Here is a 24005-nt window from a genome sequence, read left to right on the forward strand (position 1 = left end):
ATGTACCAGCCTCCCAAAGGCTGAAAATGGAAGCCGGGAAAAGGAAAAAGGAGCTGGGACAGGAAGTGAGCAGAAAGAGGAGCCAGGAACAAACAAAGGAAAAATACCTTCCAATATGTTGTTCCCGCCTTCCTCCAGTGGCGATACCACTTAACAGTTATCTATATTCATCGCAAGATTAAGAGACAAATAGCAGCTGCTTGAAAAGTAAATTATAATTTCCAGCCGTTATATCTCCAAGCAATATCACCCTGCCCCATGCTATCTAACATGTTGTGGGGAGGTTGGAAGCATGTTTGGTCACATATAGGCTGTCTCGGTGAGAGCTGCCGCCCTGGGTATTCAGGGTTCCAGCTGAGAGGAACAGCCTGTGACCATTCAACAAGCTTCCTTCCCTACTTCAGACTTTCGCTCCATTGCAAGGGGACAACCACAGGGCAAGCACACAGCCCCCCTCTCACCACACACGGTTACTTGCATGGAGCTAAAATCTCAAGCCCTGTTGTTGGGGCTACTATGGTACTCATTAAGGATGACAGCAGTTCTACAGGTTATGTATTAGTCTGCTCTGCTTACGAAAGGCTAGGATTGTTTACCTCTTTGACACCGTAATTCCTCCAAGAGTTCAGTTTACCTATAGTTTCCAGGAAGGGTTCAATATCAGGGCTGCTTAGCTTCAACAGAAGTGTTGTGCGGCTTTAAGACACTGGTTAGAAGTATGCGCTAATAAGCATGCCTTGAGAAAGCATTGTAAACTGTACAGTTCCCAAAGGAAAATGTTGTGATTTCCTTCCCAAACATGCAGACGAGCACCAAAAGGCCCTCCTAGCAGACATACAAATTAAAACCTTAAATACAATTGCATCAAAAAGTTTTATGAATGGTCACAACTGGACAGATAATAAGAAAGGAATTAGTTTATGTTTAATAAAATGCACAAACATTATTACATTGTCAGTCCTGCCACTAGGCAGGCTAGTACCAATATGCAAGGGAGGGGAAGAATTTTGCACAGAATCTTGCCAGTGGCCTCTTTTTTGCTCGATGCAGAGTGAGACCCTCAACACCACTTTATATAATGGAAAAGAGCTTAACACAAGGGGGGTATCCAAGACAGCACCCCTGGGATGTGCTCCAGCAGCCGACACACAACTAATACAGTGTTGATGTGCACACTATTGACTCGGAATATGCTTACATTTTAAAGCCAGAGTCCCATGTCTTGGTTAGCAGTACTTGGAATAGCTTCGGGGAGTATAAATGGACAGAATATATTGCCTGTAAGGGTATGGGATCAGGGCACCAACTCTGGCTAGGCCAGTAATCAGCCTATTAGGAAGCTGGCCCCACCACCCCAAGATACTTAGCATAGTGCAAATGAAACAACAGGACTGGTTTGCCAGATGCTTAAGATACTAACATGCTGCATTGTTTCAAAACCAAAACTGCTCCTGCTTGCAAGGTGAGAGTGTGTCCCACGCAAATGAGCAGCCAGCATGTCTAACCGTATGCCACCACACAGCCAATCTGCTACTAAGTCCCGAAAACTGATCAGGTTTTGGTATGGCTAGCAGAACTCTCTCAAAAGATGCACACACAAAAGTTGAGCCCAGTTTGAAAATAATCAAAAAGTTAGCTCCACGGCCAGGGCCCCCCCACAATGGCCAAGACGACTTGCAGTGCCATGCGTTGAACGGCAGGAGAAGGCACTGCACGGTGTCTACCCGGGCAGCAGCCCCCCCCTCAATTAGCAACAGGCTCCTCCTTGGTACTTGGAACAGGCTTCTTCAGGAAGTGCATCACGGCTTGCACCACTTTGTCGGGGGAGATGTTGTACACAGGGTGCGTAGGCTGCTGTTGGAGGGAAGGAAACAAACAGGAATTAATGGTGAAACTGTGTCTACTCTCACCAGTTCCATAGCAAGAGAAACCAAGCCTGTCAACTTGGGTAAGTTAATGAAAGCAAGTTATTTAAGGACATATTTGATGGCAATATGTATAGAGCTACAGGAGTCCGAAGCCCAGCATCCTGACCACTTAAAGAAGTTTTCATCAGCTCCGCTGTAGCTTTTGAGAGTTTACTAGACGTTATCCACATATTTTCAACTTTGAAGGGGTCATTATCCTTGAGCAGTTGCCAAGGCCTCAGCACCAACCCCGGGCTCCTTCCCATTGTGCCACCACTTGCTTGCCAGCCCAGCTGCCTCTCAAGTGGGGAAGCAGCAACAGCAGCAAGGAACCACAAAAACCCTGGCTCCCTGCCCTCCCCTCTAGCTGGAGGTAAGGCTTGTTCCTTATCACTGCCTGCCTTCCAGCTGTTGCAGTGACACAACAAAGGAAAGGGGTGGTTCCACAGAAAGGGCATCTTGCCAAGCCCCGCCTCCCAAACCTGCAGCTGGCCTTGTTCAAGCCTCTCTGAGGAGACATTCACTGCAGCAGCAGCAGCAGCAGCATAGCAGCACTGGGGCAATCTCACAAGAAAATGCTTCTCTTCGAAATGTTCCCAGTGCAAGAGGGACATTTCCCCATGAGAGGAATAAGGAATGCACAATGAGAAGCAAAGTTCACAGTTGAAGGCTGTAATCATACTTGACGCATACCACACAGCAGGAGAATCTGGCTTGGGATGGAGTGTCATAGAAGAGAACGGGAAGTTGAAAGCTCACAGACCAAAGGAAATCATATCTGGAGCTCACACTGCCTATGCAGAAAGACAAGAGCCTCAGCAAGCACCCCTCTTTCATTATACTTCCTATTCTGCCTTATCCACATTGCTCTTTATCCCAAACCTCACTCCTTCCTCCTAACCTGTCAAGCCCTGTTATCTCAAATGCTGTGAAATTAAGCATCCATAGCCACCATGCGACTTGCAACAACAACAAACTATTTGGCGTGGCAAGTGCGCTACTAACATCCAACACACACACACACTCACTCTAAACACCATTTCTGGTCCTGCCTGATTATTTATTATTATTATTTATTGAATTTATATACTGCCTTATATCTGGAGGTCTCAGGGTGGTTCACAGTCTAACCACTGTGTGGTATCCTTTTCTGCCTTTGGCTATGTCACAGAGGGGGAAGGTTCACGCCAAATTTCTGGCACACTTTCCTGATGAGAAGAGTTAAAATATAAAGGAAACCCAAAACTACCACACACCAAATTTGAGATGTTTCTACCCTAATCTTTAAGAGGCAGGCCTATGGAGATGCAGAGGCAACAGGATACTGAGGCCTGTTGGCTGTGGAATGTCACCACCTGCCTTCCTCAGTAGCAAGGGCAGCCCTGTCTGAAGACCTTTTTAACATGGCTGTGAAAAGGGAAGGGAGGGGATTCAGAGTCCCTGCCCTATCTCACTAGCCAGAGTGTCTGAAAGCAGCCTTCATGCCAAGGCATGGCGCCAATGAAAGCTGCCATTACCAGTGCACAGTGAGATGGCAAAAAAGTGAATGAAATCAATTCACCGCTGTAACACACATACTGAATTTTCACTAGTGTCTCCAGGATTATGAGTTGCAGACAGGATTTACTTGCAGCTGAATGGCATCCTCAAAAGCACTAGCTTACTTTCCACCTATTCAAAAGTATGTGATTGGAAATTCTGTTATGAACTAACTTGTTCTGCACCACTTGGACTAAGATGCAGATCAGAACATAGTTATCCTTTGGATTCTGCAGTTCTCCCAGTTTTGTTATGCACGTCTCTGCTTAAATAGCAATATAAAAGCATTTGTGTTTTAGGAGAAAATTGTTCAAATTTTGAGAGAAAATATGGTCAGAAATAACAAGTTTTGTGGCAATTTCCATATTTAAATACGTAAATAAATGCAATTTTCATTAGATTTCCTTTAAAAAATTTGATGAAATATGGGAAATGTGATAGAACAGATTTAGGGATGGATCAGAGTGGCATCTTCCTGATCTGTGTCACTTTCACTTGGTTTCATTCCTAAGACACACACAAAACACACACACAAACACAGCCACATCCTGGCATAGCTTACCAGGCGGTTCTCTGGCACTCCTAGCACTACTTCATGGAGAAGGTCCCCGCTGCCAAAATGCTGTGCTATCGACAGCCCACTGAGGCAATAGCAGGTATGGTAAAAATCCCGGAACCTGGTGGTAGAAACATACACAAGGTTGAGGTAAGTGAGAAACTGGAAGCCCAACTGTTCCACTCAGCCACCCTCAGGGGCAAAATCTCCATTTGTTTCAGTGCAGGGTACGCAAAGCCCCAAGTTGGGTGCCAGATTAGTTTCCCGTAATCATCTTCTTTGTGACATTCTTTCACCTTATAGTACAGCGGTACCTTGGTTCCCAAACGGCTTGGCTCCCGAACAAATTGGCTTCCAAACGCCGCAAACCTGGAAGTACTGTATTTTCCGCTCTGTAGGATGCACCGGACCATAGGACGCACCTTGTTTTAGAGGGGGAGAACAAGAAAAAAAAATTCTCCCCCTCTCTGCCCAGCACCCCTTTAGCGAAGCAGCAGGAGGCACTGCCCCCAGCTGGGAGAGGTGGCGCATGGCTATGGCAGCAGCCTCTTTAGCCGCGTGCCACCTCCCCGGCAGGGAGAGGCTGCGCGCGACTATGGCAATACCCCCACCTCCCGCAAAAGGGTGTGCGGCTCCTGTGGGCTTTTCTACGAGGAGGGAGAAGAGACTGACTGGCTGCGTCAGTCCCTTCTCCCTCCTGAGGAAAAGCCTGCAAGAGCCGCGCGGAGCTTGTGTGCAGCTTTTGGGGGCTTTTCCTACCTACCTCCCCCCTGCATTCGCTCCATAGGATGCACACACATTTCCCCTTCATTTTTGGAGGGGGAAAAGTGCATCCTATAGAGTGAAAAATACAGTAAGTGTTCTGGCTTGCAAACTTTTTTTGGAAGCCTAATGTCCGTTTCAGCTGTTTTCATTGTTTCTGGGGCCAATCAGCCAATCAGAAGCGTCTTGGTTTGCGAATGTTTTGGAAGTTGAACGGACTTCCAGAACGGATTGAGTTTAGGAACCAAGGTACCACTGTACTTCTGTTGTTTAAAAAACCGCTTGTAAATTTAATCCCAGTCATGGGTATTCCTGCTGTATGCTGAGTCACAAGTAAAGATTTTCTCAGTTAGGGTGACCAACACTCACTTGCCCGGCTTGTCCAAGAGGCCCCCAGCAGGGCACTGGCAGCATAGTAGGATGTACTCTTGAAGCGCTTCCTGGTCAAACATCCAGTGTGTCATACTGAGGGCAGAGTCACCTAAAAGGAACAAAAACCCCAGTAAGAGGCTAACACTTCCACTGGAGAAAGAGCAGGCCAACAGGAAGACACCAAATGCACTCCCTCCCTTCTTCCGCTTCGCAAGGGCGGAGCGATGGCCACCCACTTTTGGGCCTTGTCCACACAGAAGCCTTCCATTTTCGCTATCGGGCAGTCGTTTCCTTGTTCCTTAATCTAATGAGAGAAAGCAAGGACAGCAAGCAGATAACAAGCAGCAGCTTGTGGAGGGGATGCAACAAGGAAAGGTGGAAGGGAAGCATGCAAGGAGCATGTGCTGGCAGAGTTCAGCTGAGGCAGTTAACCTAATAATAGAAATTCACTGCATCCTGCGAATAGAACTCTCCTCTCTGCGTGTTGAAACTGTCTCCTACATCGTGCAAAATGGTTCATCTGGCTAGTATTCCAGCTCTGAGGTCCAACAGAAGAAGGTTGCAGAGTGTGCTTTCATTTTGCTTTTAAAAGCAACATAACCCCTGCTCCCTGCTATTGTCACTTTTAAACTCTTGCCAGTTCCTACAGTGATAGCGCAACAGGGATATTTAGGTACATGCTGGGCTGGTATGCCAAAGGAACCGGTAACCCTGCACAGATATGCTTATAAACAAACCATCATGCCCCACATCGCTTCAGACTGGTCCTCTGACACTGGCCACATCCAGAGATTTCGGGAAGTTTTAAAATCACAGAGCATCAAGCTAGCACCGTACGTTCAATAAGTGAGGAAAGTGTTGGAGATTTCCTTGTACATATGGATGCCATGAATATACTGCTTAGTAACTAACCACAACCCAATTTTTCCATAGATGAGTAGGTCCTTTTAAAATTAAATTACCGTATTTTTCGCTCTATAAGATGCACCAGACCACAAGACGCACCTAGTTTTTGGAGGAGGAAAAGAAGAAGAAAAATATTCTGAATCTCAGAAGCCAGAACAGCAAGAGGGATTGCTGCGCAGTGAAAGCAGCAATCCCTCTTGCTGTTCTGACTTCTGGGATAGTTGTGCAGTCTGCATTCGCTCCATAAGACGCACACACATTTCCCCTTACTTTTTAGGAGGGAAAAAGTGAGTCTTATAGAGCAAAAAATACGGTATACCCTGATACATCTGTAAGCAGAGAGTTCTGTGGAGCAATTGTGCATTATAATATATATATATTTAAATGTCACCTATTACATTGCCCTCTTGCATCTAGTGGAGAGAGAGACAAGAAAGGAGGGCATCCACCCCTTTTGCTCATAAATCCCCCTCCCAGGAACCCCCCTCCCAAAAAAAACCCCACCCCAGTTTAGGGTGACGGTTGTGCATTAAAGTGCAGCTATTGCTTGGGTCCCTTTTTCCTCTCAGAGTGCAACTGTCACATCAGCTGCCCATCAGCTTCGCAAAATCTCTGCAAGGGCAGTAGTTAAGTGAAGGGGAGTTGGAAAGTTTGGCTGTGAAGGTGCGGGGAGGTAAACATGGAAAAAGCAGATGAATGAGGGACATTGGGGGGGGGGAGTGGAGGGCAAGTACTGAGGAAGAATGGCACTGGCACTCTTTGATACAATGACATTTTTCATGGGTCCCCCAACAGCTTTGTTATTTTCAATCCTATGACATGTTGATGCCGGTTCTACTGTAACATTGAAAGGGAGGTTGTTGTTGTTGTTTTTTAGTTTCCACAAGGACAGAGAATACAAATGCTACAGTGAAGCACATATTGTGTCTTTTGCTCACGCTAGGCTCCTCAAACGAAACACTCCACATCTAACAGTTTGGGGGTGAGAGGAAGCAAGTGAGAGGGGCAGCATACCTGGGGAATGGTGGACAAGCCTGCAGTGCTCAGACTCACCTTTGGCATGCAGGGCTCGATGTAAGAGAGGCAGCAAGCCAGCCTGCCAGAAGGAGTAGCAGCCATCTACCAGCTTGTTACAACGGCCCTGAAACCCTCCTTCAAAACGCATCTGGCGGCTTGTAACCCAGTGCTAGCAGGGAGAGAAAGCAAACATCACTATTGCTCAGTGCAGCCACAGGACCTGCTACACCCAGCGGATATATCAATGGAGGGAGCCACAGACAACTGCAGTCCCCTAGCACAGTCTGGGGAGTCGGAGGGCACCCCCCCCTGTCCCCTTCATGCTTCATGTGGTTCCTGCAGCAAAACCTAACATACCCAGGTTGCTACGGAAAATATGAAGAGGTTTTTGATAATTAAACTAAACGAGGAAACAAGCAACCAAGCAAGCCAATAAAACTGGAAATGAGAAATTACGGCACGTTGGTGAACATCAAGAGATCATGTTTCTATCGTATGAATGGCCCTGAGATCCTGCCATTTCAGGTTTGAATCAAATTATTTCTTTATTTCCCGGTGCTGCACATATGCATGGTTACATGCCAGCTAATCACGCATCAGTGGGGGATGCCCGTATTTAAAGACAGTTACAGACAAAATGGGGTTTCACGATATTATGAAATAATGTTAGAAATGGTACATGTTTCCTTTTAATCAATTAATGCAGAGCTCAAGGGAATAATTATGAATATGTGCTGTGAATGTACAGACACTTTTAGGGAGAGCATAAGAATGGAAGGGGCAGGGCAAAGGGGGAATCCCAGTCCCAGATACTGAAAGCCAGTGGGATCCTATGTTTTGGCATTGTGATGGCTATGACAGTGCCTTCTGCACTGATAAGGCTCCATCTAGAGTGCCTCTTCCACAAAGGAAAAGGGCTCCTTCATTTGCAGAAGAAGAGGCAAGGGATTTTCACTGGTTACTCTGTGCCCCCTCGCAGTTCTGCTCTGAAGGGTCCCCTGACGCTCTGGAGCAGCTTTACGGGGAATGCTAAAATTCACTTCTCCGCCCATGAACAGTGGTCTGCTCATGGGAGCTCTGGATCTGAGCCATAGTGAATGTTGAAACAGCAGCACAGAGAGAATTAGAACCAGGCTGGCAAATGGTTACTTACCAATAAGCTTTTCAGATTCAAGACGTGCTCACTTTTCAAAATGACCAGCGCTGCCAGTCCGCAGAAAGTGTACCCTCCGTGGGCCTCCATGCCAGGGACACCACCGATCCCACCCTCCCAGTTCTGACATCTAATTCAAAAGCAAAACACAAAAACAGGAAGAAAAAAACCACAGGATATGTTTTCTTGTCCACAATACAACAATTATCTTTCATCTCGTTCTCTAGACTCCTGCTGCTGGGCAGGTAACCACACTCAAACTTGGCAACCAAAGAAGCACTGGGTGTCCAAGGCCAAACAAGAGCTAAGTGTTTTCCTACCTTGCTATCCAGTCCGCTGTCCCTTCAAAGAGAGTTGGTGTGATGATGTTGGTAAGCGAGGCCACGGATGCAGCACAATACGCACTCCTGAGATTTAAATATGAGACTATTTAACTTCTACACATGGATGAAGAATGATGCAAGCCGAGCTACTGCTGTCAGGGAGACACCAGTCATATTAAACTGCACAATCCACCCAGCCATGACCGTAGAAATGTCACAAAGAGAGTACTTGGAAGTTAAGTCATTGTATACTCAAGACTTGGTTTTAATTTCTGAGCAACCCTGAGAAGGCATTTGCTCAATGTACGCAATCAGCTTGTTGGCGAGGGTGGGAGGAGAGGGAGGGAGAGAGACCATGTTTTGTTTGTTTTAAAATAAAATTACTCTGGATGAGGCTATTAGAATGGAAGGTACACCAGGAGCTAAATTCAGAAGAGTTTACCCCAGTGCATCCATTTCTCTCCTTCCTTGATGTACCAAGGGACTGGTATCCTAGATTTATATTAGTAGCCACGGAAAGATACTGAGCGGATTTCAATATTGTTAATTAAGACAGAAAAAGCCTTGCTCACAACATTATTCATTGAAATCCCAGGGGAAGAAAAATAAAGGTTACATTCTTCCCTGAAAGAAGAGTCAGAGCTTCATTTAAAATGCTTTGTCACAGCAAGCCACTGTACAAGTTGAAAAAAGATTTTCTTCTTCAGTTTTAGAATCTGCTGCACCAAAACAAACTCTGGCCATGTCTGCCATTCTTTCCACATGCAAGCACTTCTCTTGAACTGCAGCCAAGGACTGCCTTTTCCTGCCCCCTAGAGGGACAAGCCAGGAATATTTAACATCACTTACAGCTGAAAGAAGCAAATAATGGCTCCCATAATCTTCCTAACATTAGAAGCCAGGATCTTATTTCTCCACTGAAGTTTAGCTATACTATTACAAAATAGGATTAATGCTTGCTGTGCTAAGACAAAACTCTCTACGAACAGCATTGCTACAAAAATTTCATCAGAAACCAAAGCTGCTGCTGAGCATCACATGAAAGAAATACTTGAAACATTTCCAACACACCTGACATCCACCTCTCCCCCTATGTGCATGATGAAGGAGCCATCAGGCTGCTTCAGGGAATACAAATAGTCCAGAAGCTTCTCTCTGAAAAAACAATAGAGAACATTTATCCCTATTAAGAGGGGGGAAACAAGTGAGATGCTGGAAGAGCCAACCCACATGAGTGAAAATGGGCTTCAGGATCATCTAGGCCAGGGTTTTCAGTTCTTCGCTGGCTGAGGAACCCCTCCAACATGTCATGATATCCTATGGCAACCCAGTCCCCTTTCCCTACCAATAAGAGCTCCCCGCCAACTTTACCTCCAAAAAAGCAGGTTCCACAACTTCTTCTGACTTTGTCCCCATCACTGTGTTTTCATGTTAAGGTAAAACCTGCTATTCCATTGCCCTGCTGTTTTTGACCATTTCACCACTGATGTCACATGATGCACTATGGGACTAGATCAGGCTGCATGTGACTTGTGGTCACTCCCACTCTCTGAGTGGGGACGCCTGGCTAGTGCAAGGTGGGAAAGTGATGTGTCTGAGGTGTACATTGGAATGCCTAGCGATGAAAGTGGACTCCAAAGGTTTCGCAGAACCCTGGTTAGAAACATGAACCTGGACTAACCACCTAGACTCTTTTTTTCTAAATATGGAGCTAACCCTTCTCTAGCCCTGGAGTGCAAGAGAGGCCTGAGCGTCAAGAAGAGCTTTGTTCTCCTTGATTCAAAGCAAAGGAAGCTACCAACAAGTGGACGGGAGGCAGTGTGGTGGATGTAGACACCAAGCAGCACATTGTGGCAAAGGCTGTGTTGGGAAAGGGCCACCAGTCCAGTTTACCAGCTAACCTTTCTTCTTCAGCAAGTAGGAAGGCTGAAGAGGGGGACTGTACTGGCAGATATTGGTCAAGAATGCTTCAGGCTTCACCTAATATCTTGGATCTGAGCAGAGGGGAGGGGGTCCCTCCCACGATTTTACCTGTTGATAACACTGTATGCCTCTTCAGTCCCAATAATGCAGAGAGCATTGACGGCTGCGTACGTTGGAGCAAGATGTGGGTACTGGTTTGGTCCCCCTCCAAAACCTCCGCTGGGGCTCTGACAGCGGCTCAGGAACTGGCACACACTAGGCACAGAGGAAAGACCAAGGGCAAGCTTAGTTTTTATAAGCAAGAAGCATTTAAACACAAAACAAGCAGCACAGGGCCTTCCCGGGCTAAGAAATAAGGACCGCAGCTCTTATACTAGCAGCAGTGTTTGACACTGCGCCAGAGGAACTACAGTCCATTGCCTCATTGCGCAGAAGGAAGGGGGAAATGAAGCAAATGTACAACTCAGACACTAAATGAATTGGGTTGGATCTGGAGAAGCTGGATCCAGTAAAATAATGAGGCTCTCACACTTCCCTTGGCAGCTGTGTCCACATACATCCCCCAAAACACCAGAAGTTGCAACCAATAATCACAAGTGGGATGAGGTACAGAAAAACTGCAGCGGGAGAGGAAAATATCAGCAGAAAGCAAGGAACGCCTTGGACTTGCACGAAGGCCCCCCTGGACTCTATGGAAGGTTCTCTCTCACCAGAGCCATCTAGCTGAATCTCAACAGCAGAACAAGCATTCTCCTCCGCTTTTGCCATGCTATTCCATTGTTTGTTATTGTTTTAATCCCAATATACACAAAAGTCTGTTACAGGCGCCCTTTCCCAGGCTCTCCCCCTGATCTGTTTCGGGACAGAAGCTGCCTACATGGAAGGCCTTTGCGATCAAAGAAGGGTTTGTCTCTCCACACCCTTAAAATATTGATTTGGGGCATCGTTTAATGACCTACTGTAATTTACATTTTACTTATTAAGAAACAAGAAGCACTGAGAACCCCCCCCCCACACACAACAAGTCTTTTAATTTAAGATCAATGTACACACAATATATGTGATTATGGAAATGTTTGCAATGCAATTGCAGTAGTCACACATTGAAATGCAACACATCCAGCCCCAGACCAAGGGGGGCAGGCCACAGAAAGTGCAAATCTACTCTTCTACAACAAATCTTGTTGTAGGTGGCAACAACACTGCAAAACAGCATCCAGAGTGCCTTCTGGACATGCTGATTAAAGGAACGAAACTCCTTTCCCTAATGGTTGTATTTCGCAGCAACTGTAGCTCCCGGATACGGATCTGAACTTTTGAAATACCAATCAGGATAATTTAATGTACAGTGGTGCCCCGCAAGATGAATGCCTCGCAAGACGGAAAACTCACTAGACGAAAGAGCTTTCCGTTTTGGAGGTGCTTCGCAAAACGAATTTCCTATGGGCTTGCTTCGCAAGACGAAAATGTCTTGCGAGTTCCTGCAGGTTTTTTCCCCTCCCCCCCCTTTTTCTAAGCCGCTAAGCCGCTTATCCGCTAAGCCGCTAAAAGCCGCTAATAGCGCTAATCCGTCAATGGGCTTGCTTCGCAAGACGAAAAAACCGCTAGATGAAGAGACTCACAGAACGGATTCTTTTCATCTTGCAAGGCACCACTGTATAACCAAGTTATACATAACTCATTTTATGTTCCTAAAGTAACAAAGTGACTTTAAATCTGTAAAGGGCGCTAAAAAGTATTAAAAATATTACAATTTCCCCAAAAAAATTCATTCCAATCCCGCCCCCCACAAAAACAAGGTTTTTTCAACATTTCCCAAAATTGTGCAACTCAAATTCTGCTCAACCCAACTCCTCCTGGGTGAAAATGACTGTCTCCACTACAATCCAGTAACAATCCTGCTTTTCCATTCATTATACACATCATTCCTTGGCTGCAGAAAGCAACTCAAGCTTACTAATTTTCCCTCTTTCTCCTTACAAATTGCAAAACTTCTCTTCTTTGAAAAGCATTTTGCAACCAATACTTCTTTCAAATGCAAAAAAACCTTCTCTCTCCTGACCACCACCACTCTTTTGCAGACACAGATTTTCAAACCCTACAGGGAATGTGTTTCTTTCTCCTAGTGGCTGAAGCTGATCTCTTACCGCCACCATCTTTGCTGATCACAAGATGCACCAAAAGCTTCTACTCGAGGAAAAGCTATTGAGAGGTCATTGTTGGAGCAAAGACAATGCACTGTTGTATTTCAAAAAAATGCTCTTATGCATCATGCAGGGACATTGGGAGGTCAGCCCAGAGAGGCACACACTGTGCAAAGATAAGGAAAGCTTCTGGAAGTTAATTTCTCCAATAATTTGTAAGTCAGAAAGTTGAGCAAAAGTTTTTTCAGGTTATACTTAGTCCTTAAAACACATAATTCAAAGCTCTGCCCAAAGATCATCTTTGGTTTCCGAGACATCAACAGAAGCCGCCTGCATAATTTTTGAGCTTCTCAACAACGACTCCCAGCAGTTATGTAATGACAATGCTCGGAATAAATGGCAAAGTGTTTTGCAGGAACGGAAGTGAAATATAAAACAAATCTTACTCTGAAGTTACAGATTCCGGGATGGGTTCCTCAAGCAGTTCAAGACTGTGCAAGATCCAGTAGCACAACCACGGGCGGCTGGCGTCTAGACACTTGGAAGAGAAAACGACAGCTGTTAAAACCCATGACTGACACAACTGCATTTGTTACACCCCAACGAAAGGAGGGCAAAGAAGGCGAATCAGAACTGGAAAGTAAGAGGTTTAGAAGGATAAAGGACACCAATTTATGAAGGGAATTTACATACCTCTTTAAGAATAGCTTCATTATTCGCACAATCCCAAGCTAACATGAGAACCTCTTTTCATTTATCACCAAATGGACAGAGCAAAAGACACGGGTAACAAATATTTAGCTTTCAACCCCAGAGGAGCCAGCACTACAAGTGAAGTGGCTCCTAGAAAATGGATTTAGCAAGGTCAACGGGAACGCAGCCAGTGTTTCTAGGGCCTACAAAAGTGCCCCTCAGTGAGACAGGAAAAGGAAGTCCCTTGATACCTCAGATTCCAGAGAAAAGTTAAAGAAACCTCAGCTGTTGAAAAAGCAAGGAGGATAATGAGCCATAATCATGTTAACCCACCATCAAATATTTGTCCACTAACAGAATATAAGCAGGAAGGAAACAGTACAAACTCCTTCAGCCAGAAGGGATTACCTCATAGGCATCTGTCAGTTGTCTCAACCCTCTCTTCAGGTAGTGGAAGTGTTTCTCTCGCTGCAAAACAAACCTGAAGGATAGACCAAAAGATATACAAATGATCAGAGAGTCATAAAGCCACGTAAGTGCTCTACAGCCATGTGTGTTTGTTTAACCCTCCTTTAAAACCATCCAGGATAGTGGAAATCTCATCTGAAGTCCATATGGTAATAGTGCAGAGAGAGACAGGAGGGAAACAGTGCAGATGGGATTGACAGAGGAAGTATTCTTAAGTTATTCCTAGAAGAATGATACCTGTAGAGCAAAGGCCCCCAGGAGGAGCTGATAAAGATGGGAGGATCAGGGAGAACACGCAAGACATTTAAGCAAAGATGAGAAGAGAAAGGAAGCCGCTGTTCATAATTTTATAAACCTGTGATCATGTCCCTCCTGAGACATCTTTTTCAAAATTAAAGGCCAAACTAGAAGTGACATCATTCACACAACAGCAATTGTGTGGTTTTTATTTATTTTTTATTAGGTAAACAGCAGGAGCAAGGAGCCAATTTGGACCGGGCCCCTGGCAAGGGGATCAGACCCCTGCATCTGCTGTGGGTAAGGTTGCCATATGTCTGGAAAACTTTTTTGTCATATGCCAAAAAAAGCTCAACTTTGGGCAAAACTAAAAAAAAAGCTCAACAACTCTTCTGTCTGGAATTTGAAATATGGCAACCCTAGCTGTGCGTATTGGAAGAAAAGCTCCCATTTGTGCCAGTCGAGGCTTTCCTTCCAATGCTAACCAGCAGGCATGGGGGCCAGCTCAGCACTATCCATTTTGTGATGGAAAGACCAGAACCATCTAAAGTATTGTAAACATGAGTATACCACAACTCTATATAAAGGCATTGCTTGAATCCTAAGAGAAAGGAAGGCAGTTCACAGGAAAGTCACCCAGTACTTCCTCACTATTGCAGCTACCTGCACACATACCCCATTCCCCAAAAGCCTCTCCAGAAAGTTGAGGGCCCTCCTGAGCAATGTGGGATGGGGTATATAAATCAGCAGTCAAACAAGAATACGGAGCAAGTGGAGGAAAGATTGCATGGATACAATAACTTACTGCGCATCATGATGATTTGTCTTATAAGCATCAAAGACCTCTTGGACTATATCTTCTACTTTTGTCTGCAACAAGTTAAAGGGACAAAGAAGAGGTACAATAACTATGGGTGGGGAGGATGCAGAAAACACTATATGCTAGCATTTATTATTAGGATTATTATTAAAATAATTTCTACACCACTTTTTTCAAAGGTCCCAAAGCAATTTACTATGTAAATTAACAGGTAAGCCAAAACATTACAAAATATCAAAATAAAACATTAGAGTTGGACACATTTAATGCAGCATATGTAACAGGAAAGCAAAATATTTTCTTAAACATAAAAACACGACAGGTAAAAATCAGAATGCAAGAACCCCTCTGCACTCAGAAGACAGCACTATTAAGAAAGAACCATCACAGCACAAATGAAGCAATATGGCAAGGCATGCCAAGAAGAAAAGTGTCTACGGCAGCTGTAAGTAATTGTTAAAAGGGTGTCAGAGTTCAAGAGGGCTGCTGCTGCTCCAGTTTTATAAAAACAACACAGAAGCTCGTAAAAGGAGTGGATGGTAACAAATAACAAGCTATAGCTCCTTTAGTATATCACATCTACACAACTGCTGCCTGTGAGGAAAGGCCACAGATGAAAGGCAGAATGTCCCATGTTCAATCCCTGGCATCTCCAGGTATGACCGGGAAAAAGACTCTAGTCTAAAATTAAGTTAGGCAGCACTGAGATAGATAGGTCAATGGTTTGACCTGGTCTAAGGTAACTTCCTATGTGCCTGTGGTTCAGTGATGCAGCTCTTCTGCTCCCAGGACATCCCAACCCATGTAGCACTGTACAGTATGCACAACCCAGGCTGATCTTTGTGGGGTGGGGGGAGTTGACCACAGGTACTTTCCAAGAATCACTGTGGGGTTTAGCACCCTTAAGAGCACATAGCTAGAATCAAGACACATAATGAAGCCCTCCACCCATCTCCTAAGTGAAATGTACCATCAAACAGAATGCATGGGAGCAAAATCAATAGTTGGTATGATAGGAAACATTAGATTAGATCATATATATATTTAGGCAGCAGAGGACACAACACTTGCAAAATCTTGTTGCGAGGCACTCCATTTGGATAGAATGGAGTCATTTTTAGTGCATTGTTCCATCTATAAATATATATGTATGGAGAAAGAGAGAGTAACTGGCAACAGTGAGTGGAGGGCATTTCGCCATGGAATGAGAAACTTGCAGGCTAATAACTTACTGCTGCCATGCTAATATATATTAAGCTAAGCTCTGGCTTAGTTTTCCCGCCGCCTTTGCCATAACTGTCTGTCAACACAGTGACATTGTGCATTGCTATATTATTTGTGAGACACCACCACTTCAGTAAGGAGCATCTTAAAGGAGATTGGACCTTCTGCTGACAAGGCAAGAACTTGTTCCACCTGCCTTGCCCCACCCTCCAACCCTCAGCGCCCTGGAAGCCTTCAGAACGCAGTTGCTGCCATGGGCATTATGTGTATGCGTCTTCTGATGAACTGAGTGGAAGTCTGAGTCATGGGGATGGAGAAAGAGTGTGTGTGAATTCAACAGTGCTTAGTTTGGGTTTTGGTTGTTAGTTTGTTAATGTTCACATTGTTTTGTGGATTGTGAGTGCTGCAATGCTTTGTGAATTTTATAATATAACTTTTCTTGTGGTTGTGCTGTTTAGCCTATTTTTTAAGTCGCTTTGTTAATAGTGTTTCATACAAGGTGGTTGTTTTACTGATGATTTGTTAAATTATTTTGTACGCTTTATGTTGTAATTGGGATGTTTTACTATGCTATTACAGTGGTACCTCAGTTTTCAAATGTAATCTGTTCCGGAAGACCGTTCGAGTTCTGAAACGTTCAAAAACCGAGGATGCAACAGTCGACAGCTAAGCCTCAGGATCTTGCACTCAGCAGAAGCCGCATGGCATAGTTGACTTCTGAGGCGTGTTCGAAAACCGAAGCAATTACTTCAAGGTTTAGGGCGTTTGTAAACCGAAATGTTCATCAACGGAGATGTTCAAAAGCCGAGGTACCACTGTATTTGTAAGCGGCTTTGTGATTTGTATGAGTGAAAAGAGGCATAGAAATAAAATAAATGAATTGCTTAATGAAAGACAGACAATGCGGAAGAAGTGCAAGAAGGAGTGAAGCATGGCAGCAGGGTATTTAAACACAACCACGGGGTTCCTGATTTCTCCTTCTTCTCTTAAGAGGCTGCTGCTCCAGCTCCCAACAAAAGAAAGGGAACTGCTATGAAGCATGCATGGGGGAGAGGAAGTCATTAGAAACCAGGCTCACTGAGAGAGGCGGAGGGGAGACAGAGAGGAAGGAGCTCAACACAACATAAGGTTGGGTGTAATAGGTGAGGAAAGGTTCTAGGAACTAGGAGTTGAAGAATCAGTGCAAGGTGTGTGCATGAACACCCTTAGTTTTAATAATTTGCCTAAAGCATCAAAGCAGCCAGGCTAAGCTGAAGCCAGCACTAAATGCTCAGCAACAGAACAGGGAAATCTGTGAGGTCTCTGACCAGCTCACGCTGTATTCCTACTCTATGGCTACATGAACAAAGAACTCCACATTGGCATTCACATCCTTATTCCACAGCTCACCTTAATTGGGGCCACAAAGTCTCAATTGACACTTTCCTGCTCTTTTGCCCTGGTATCTAATGTTTTCTCACTGTCTCGGATTTGAAAAGTGCTGTCTTCTCCATTAAAGGTCAGATTCTAGGCAGAGATAATGAGCAGCAATCACCCCTCAGGGATGTCTCAGGCCTCCAGCAAGGAAGAAAGTCCAACTAGTAATCATGTTTACTGGATGACTGTAATTTCAGCTGCTTTGGTCTGAACAGTGGAAAGCGGCAAGTGCAACTAAAATCAGAAGCAGGCCACAAAATCCAAGACTACATCCACACAATACGTTTAAAGCAAATGACATCTCCCCAAAGAATCCTGAGAACTCTGATTTACCTCTCCTGGAGCTACAATTCACAGCACTTTTAACTACAGCTCACAGGATTATTTGGGGGAACTCATGTGCCTTAAATGTATGGTCTGAATGCAGCCTAGTATAGCACATCAAATGCATTCAAAACAAAAAAAAATTCCTTCCAGTAGCACCTTAAAGACCAACTAAGTTAGTTCTTGGTATGAGCTTTCGTGTGCATGCACACTTCTTCAGATACACGTATGTATCTGCACACGAAAGCTCATACCAAGAACTAACTTAGTTGGTCTTTAAGGTGCTACTGGAAGGAATTTTTTTTGTTTTGACTATGGCAGACCAACACGGTTACCTATCTGCAAATGCATTCAGTTTCTAATACAAAACTATTTTGCCATCCACATATGCTTTGACTTTAGCAAATTTCTTTCCAGAACCTTAGGAAAGGCAGTTGGCTTCCCCTCAATTTCAGAGCTTCTCTCAAGGATTGAGTACTATTTGGAAGGGAAAGGGTCAAACGAACTAAGCAACTGAGTAACTTTACATAAGTTCCTTTCGCTCAGCTTTGCAGCTATAGAAACCATGACCATCAAGAAAAAGATGGTCAAACACTATCGCTTAAGCAAGATTTATAAATAATCATAATTTGTTCATTGTCCAGACAGTTGAACTTCAAAGAATGAAGTATTTCCATGACTAACAGGACTTAATTAAAACCAGTAGAAGGATAATTTAAGTCCAATAAACTCTAGGATAGTCATTCCCATGATTTAACTGGAAATGATTTACTGCATAATTCTTTTACACAACCAAGCAAACCAAAGGAAAATCATAACTATTAGTGTCTACTCAGCTGTGTCTGGCCAACACTACTTATCTATTTATGCTCTGATTTTACACAAGTAAGTTTGTTAAATCTCTATCTTCTATAGCCTGTCTTCCTGAGCCAAAGAGCTCAATTCTTATGAAGGAGCATACCTGGCCGCGCCCATCCAACTTTTGCACAATTAAAAAACACAATGGTATTATGTCAGAAATATGAATGACAGGCTTTAGCCTAATGAAGTTAACAGAACAAGTGGTTTGAGACTTGCAGCTTTGGAATACTTTTAACTGTCCTGTCTACCAGTGGACTTGGTGAATATTGTGAGCTGAATACTACATAAAATATATGCAACAAGGCGGTGTACAACATAAGAACATAAAAATCTACTGGATTACTACCATTTTGCCATCTATATTTCTGAGGGAAAGTATATGCAGGTCTTACCACACAATCACCATAGGGAGCAGGCCTAGCAATACCTATCATATTTTCCACTTAAAAATATGGGTCACCTTAGACAAAGTCAGATGACTGTCCAACCAGCATTGAAGAACAGTCAGCCCAAGTGCAGGTAGAGGTCTTTCCTCTCACTGATTAATTCCAGAAACTGAGAAGAACTTGTATATGTCATAGATATGCCTTACTAACTAAAGCTCAACCCTCTTTATCCCCTCCTGGTCAATAATTAAGATGTCTTCCACAGAGAGCAAACCACAGATATAATCACTGAATTACAGAGACCTTTCAGCAGGTAACTTGACTTGAATGCTTAAAATATATCAGTAAATTGCTCCACACGTTTTACTAACACAACAAAATTGTGATGTGATTGAAAGGATGCCTTTGATTGATTCCACAGGGGTAGCCATGTTTGTTTGTTGGTAAATCAGCTATGTTTGTTGCTTGCCCTTTCTTAAACACAGCAGCACACATACAACAAAACTGCTGAGTGTTTCACTACATATTGAGAAAGATGTAGCCTTACATTTAGTTCAGTGTTTAAAAAACCACACACCATATTATATGATGGAGGACCTGGGGCTAGCATACTTTGAACAGTTATCCTATGGAGCCTTGTAACTTGCTGATCACCAGAGTCCTTCTCTCTGAGTCCTGATAGTTTCTTGCAGCCCTTCTGTCTCCAATCTTTGAATTCCAAGCCTATGTTCTTGCTCCTCCATGAGTTCAAGCCATTTATCTCTTCACCACTTGTTGTTCATGAGCACTCAAAACATGTACATCAGGATGATGCCTTCCCATTATCTGCTGTTTTAGAAGCATCATCCTCCACAGTATGACATTGACTTTTCAAAGGTAATGTAGTTTCAAGGCTACTTTCCCCCTGAACATTGCAAACAATGCTCCGTAATCAAACCTGAAGCCAGGCAGGTAAGGAACTGCTTACCATGCAAATTTCAAACAGGTTTTATAAACGCATAAAGTTACTAAGCATCACAATAATTAGGCACTGGCAGGAATAAATGCTTAATCACTAAGGCTTATAATATTGATGTGGTATAAAATAGCCACTTCTCTTTCCCTCAAAATACTTATGCCTGAATTGTTAAAGGAATACTGTAGATAGAAAAGCTTGGGAAGCACTAACATTCTAGCCCTTTTATCTCCAAAGATGTTAAAGCTTTGCCTGGTTCCAAATGTATCAGTCCTCACAACTTTTTTGCTTAAGGTTATGGAAGCAATATCCTCCTACACAGTTTGGTGTTCCAGTACTTAAATTTAGAAATTCAGTGTTCTTCACTACCACTGAATTTCTAAATTTAAGTACTGGAACACCAAACTGTGTAGGAGGACACAGACATGCACATCATTGTCACTGTGCACCTCTCAATTCAGTCTTGACCTTACGTAGGAAAGAACCACAAAGGGATTCTAGTTGTAATTACTTGATCTGTCGGCACGATTGGGGAGTCTGATAAAAGTGTCCATGACAGAACTGGGTAAGAAGGGTGGTGAGATAGCTGCTAGTGGAAAGGGAACTGGTGTGGGATGCAACCCCTTATCATTTGAACCCAGCACTCTCTATAACCATTGTTACCTTGCTTGTGCTTTTTAAAAAATAGGTACAGTTCAGTAATATATTTTTCTAAGACCACTTCTGTTAGCAAACAAATAGGCAGACTTAAAAGTTGCAGGGGTACAGTAAACTCTGGATATGAATAGGATGTGTGCCTATAACTACAAATAGGTGTGAGCTGGAAGTGGGGAAATTTGGCTGAAGGAGATGGGGAAACACCACTATTAAAACCACCCTGAATCTCCATTTTTTCCCAATCTACAGATTCCCCAAAGGTAGGGCGAGTTTTGAAGTGGGGTCCAAATTCACAAACTGCGAGGAACACCAGCAGCACACCCACGTTTTTCTCCTGTTTCCCCACTAACAGTTATTCTCTAACAAGGTTTCAAACAACAAAAGAGGAGGTGCAAAGCGGTTCTCCAACGTGTGCAGACAAGGAACTCCATCGTGTGAGATGGGAAGCGGACAAATGGCAAAAAAACATAGGAGAGGAGGACTAGGCGAGCCTCCAGAAGCGACTTAAGCATATTAATGCATCAGCTTCCATGGGCAATGGGCTACCTGAAATGGACTTAAGGCGGCACATGGAGAAGTAGAGGCTAAACCAAATCTAACAAGATAATATACCTCAAAAAAGCCCCACCCCGCAACCCTGGAGATTCTCACTGTGCTGAACACAATGGATCTACAGGGCGGCCACCGGGGCATCGTTCTCTCTCCGCCCGTGCAGAGAAGCAGACCGGACCCCTGTAGCCACACGCCCGCGAAGTGCACCCTGGGAGTTGTAGTCCCTCTCTCTGGAAAGAGGGGGCGGCTCCCAGCCCCACCTGCTCAGCTGAAGTGAGGGTCCGAACTCCGTCGTCCTCCAGCCTCTCCCGGCCCGCTTCCGTGCCGCCCCGCCGGTAGCGTCTCCTGTCGGCGACGGGCTGGGTAGAAGCGGCGGCCGCCATGATCCCACAGAGCCGCTCAGCCCGCGCGACTGAGGCTGGCAGCCCGAGAGGCAGTGTGCTCAAGCCCGGCTACGGCGGCTCGCTGAAGGCAAGAAAGGTCCGAGCGCGCTGCTCTATTACTTATATACTGTAGCAGCTTCGCCCAAACGCGCTGGGAAGCGCCGGCGGTAGCGTCGGCAACTCGCTGCCGCCCCCACGTGGCGCCTATTTTAACCCGCCAGTTTCAGCTCTCATAATGTGCCTCAGATGCGGCAAGCGACTGCTAGGCGCTCTGATCCCAGGCGGGAATCCTCTCTCTCTGACGCAATGCGCCCTGGGCTGGGGGAAACACGAGAGGGATCCTTCAAACCAGTTTAACTACAGGCACTAGAGCTGTCCATGCGGCATGAAAAGGGAGTTCCCCTCCCTCTTCACAGACCAGTTTATTTAAAGGGGAAGTGGGTTCCCAAGTTACTTGCCCTGCTTTTTAGCTCGTTTTTGCTTGCGTTAGCGAGTGAGTGAATGAGCTGAGCAGACAACAGCTCCTGGAAATCTCTAGGCAGGCTGCTTGTTGTAAGGCAATTCTCCCTTTCCAGCGTCGACAGGTGGTGTGTGGGAAGAGTTGCTCTCCGGTGGCTCCAGATGGAAAACTGAACTCCTACTTACCATGACTGTGCTTTGTTGCCAGTCTCCTTGCCGGTTTGAGAGTGCTGCATTGCTCGCGACTTCAGTAGGCCTAGGGAACTTGTGGACTCCCAGTTTGTTGCACTCCTGTAATCCCTGACCACTGGCCATGCTGGCTGGGGCTGATGCGAATAGAGGTCTAACAACACCTGGAGGGCCACAGGTTACCCCAGCCTTGATGTAGTGGCTTCAAAAATATGCTTTATTATGTTTCCCTTCTCTCACACACTGTCTCTCTCTCTCTCTCTCTCTCTCTCTCTCTCTCTCTCTCACACACACACACACACACACACACACGGACCCAGGTTCTCTTCAGATTTGAGTAATGCTGCAGATATCAGCAGACAGTATAATTATTATTATTATTATTAATACCTCACCCATCTGGCAGGGTTTCCCCAGCCACTCTGGCCAGTTCCGTATTAGTTGTGGATCCAGCTAGAGTGCTAAATAATCCCTTTTCAGGGGTGTACCTAGGCTCATTTTCACCCAGGTCAAAGACGCAGTTAGGCACACACACACCCCACGTGCATTTGCACATCACAAGCTGGGAGCCTCAATGGTGCCCCTCTGGAGGTTTCACCTGGGGCAAAAAACCTGGCTAGCCCCCCTATAGCTACGGCTCTGCCCTTTTTATGCCTATCTTGCATTTCCAGTATTTAAAACTAGCTATGATCATTCAAATGTAAGGAGGAGGGGAGATTTTGCTCAACAATTATTGTGCGCTTTGAGAGAAACTGATTAATAACAACTGAGGCAGACAAAGGAGTAGGGTTCCAACCTGGGTTCATTGGAGTGGAGCCTAGTGCCATGAGTGGTTCTCTTTCTTCAGGCTAGTTCTTGGTTTCTTTTTTTGTGTGCCCCCCCATAGGCATTGTGTGTGGGCTGACATTCATCCCTCTCGTTTAAGAAAATCTGCCTCCAATTTTCCTCTCCTGAAACTGAAGGGACTGAAATCTTTGTATTTCTCAACATCAGCAGGCCAGCTTGTGTGATAGCATTAGTTTTAAAATAGCTGCATTTTCCTTTTTCTATGAACAGGCAAGCTTTACAACCACAGTGCCCCATCTGCCCTAACGAGCCAGTCTTCATGGGATGCACATAAAGGTCTTCATGTGAGACACCAAATCAAGCTCTCAGTTCAGAAAACCTGGGAGGAGAACCTACGCAGAAACAAAGAGGTGGAGAAATAAAAAAATTGCTTCAAAATAAGTTTAACCCAGCTTCTCCAAGATTCAGAAGGAAACTGCAACTTAGGGTAATGCTTACATGTATCTCATGAAGTGTTCTCTAGTGACCAGTGCTTTTTTCTAAAAAAAATGTTTAGGGGTACTCTCCTTTTCCTACTCATATTGAAATACTGCCCCTCAATGAGGCCAAACTTAGATTCACATAATGTTTAGGGGTATGCGTACCCCTGTGTACCCCAAGAAAAAAAGCACTGCTAGTGACTATTCCACAAAAGCTTTCTGCAGAACTGTAGTCCAACAGGCAGAGCAAGTAGCTGCAGACATGTGAGAAACTGATTGATGTACAAGGATTTCAAGGCAGAATAGTAGAAATGGAAAAGCAGGTGGTGCATTTAAATCAACATATTTTCTTCCTCTTTTAATGTTTGAATTAGTGTGTTTTTTAAATATACAACACAAACTACTACAACAAAATCCCTAATCCGCCCCTCCCCACATATGACTGATTATTAGAGTGAGAATTATCTTTTCAATTTAACGTATAAGCACAGTCCAGGAGAATCTTATGGTGCTC

The 24005-nt window shown here is 44.6% G+C and overlaps 1 protein-coding gene across 2 annotated transcripts; it reads right to left on the minus strand.

Annotated features, from left to right (window-relative positions):
• Positions 1-902: 902 nt before the first annotated feature.
• LOC309364926 (protein farnesyltransferase subunit beta-like) lies at positions 903-21656 on the minus strand. 2 transcript variants are annotated; one of them, XM_081902946.1, is made up of 12 exons: positions 21456-21656; positions 14806-14870; positions 13704-13776; positions 13049-13140; positions 10567-10713; positions 9607-9690; positions 8533-8619; positions 8213-8342; positions 7096-7228; positions 5134-5245; positions 4009-4123; positions 903-1854 (listed from the first exon to the last, which is right to left on the minus strand). In XM_081902946.1, exons 1-12 carry the CDS (start codon positions 21576-21578, stop codon positions 1744-1746), a joined length of 1272 nt encoding a protein of 423 aa, XP_081759072.1. In that variant the 5' UTR covers positions 21579-21656; the 3' UTR covers positions 903-1743. The 2 variants fall into 2 exon arrangements, with proteins under 2 accessions (XP_081759072.1, XP_081759071.1); XM_081902945.1 differs by lacking the exon at positions 21456-21656 and adding an exon at positions 21190-21351.
• Between the last annotated feature and the right edge of the window lie 2349 nt (positions 21657-24005).

This window comes from Podarcis melisellensis, assembly GCF_964234715.1.
Source record: "Podarcis melisellensis genome assembly, chromosome: 1".
Taxonomy (NCBI): Eukaryota; Metazoa; Chordata; class Lepidosauria; order Squamata; family Lacertidae; genus Podarcis; species Podarcis melisellensis.

What these genes read in the sequence shown, in the direction of transcription:
- LOC309364926 (XM_081902945.1), bottom strand. Translation starts at nt 21,336, where the DNA reads ATGCCCCGGTGGCCGCCCTGTAGATCCATTGTGTTCAGCACAGTGAGA. An exon ending in CCGCCTTAAGTCCATTTCAG is followed by an intron (nt 14,871 to 21,189) that starts GTAGCCCATTGC and finishes AACTTGTTGCAG; the next exon opens with ACAAAAGTAGAAGATATAGT. An exon ending in ACAAATCATCATGATGCGCA is followed by an intron (nt 13,777 to 14,805) that starts GTAAGTTATTGT and finishes TCTATCCTTCAG; the next exon opens with GTTTGTTTTGCAGCGAGAGA.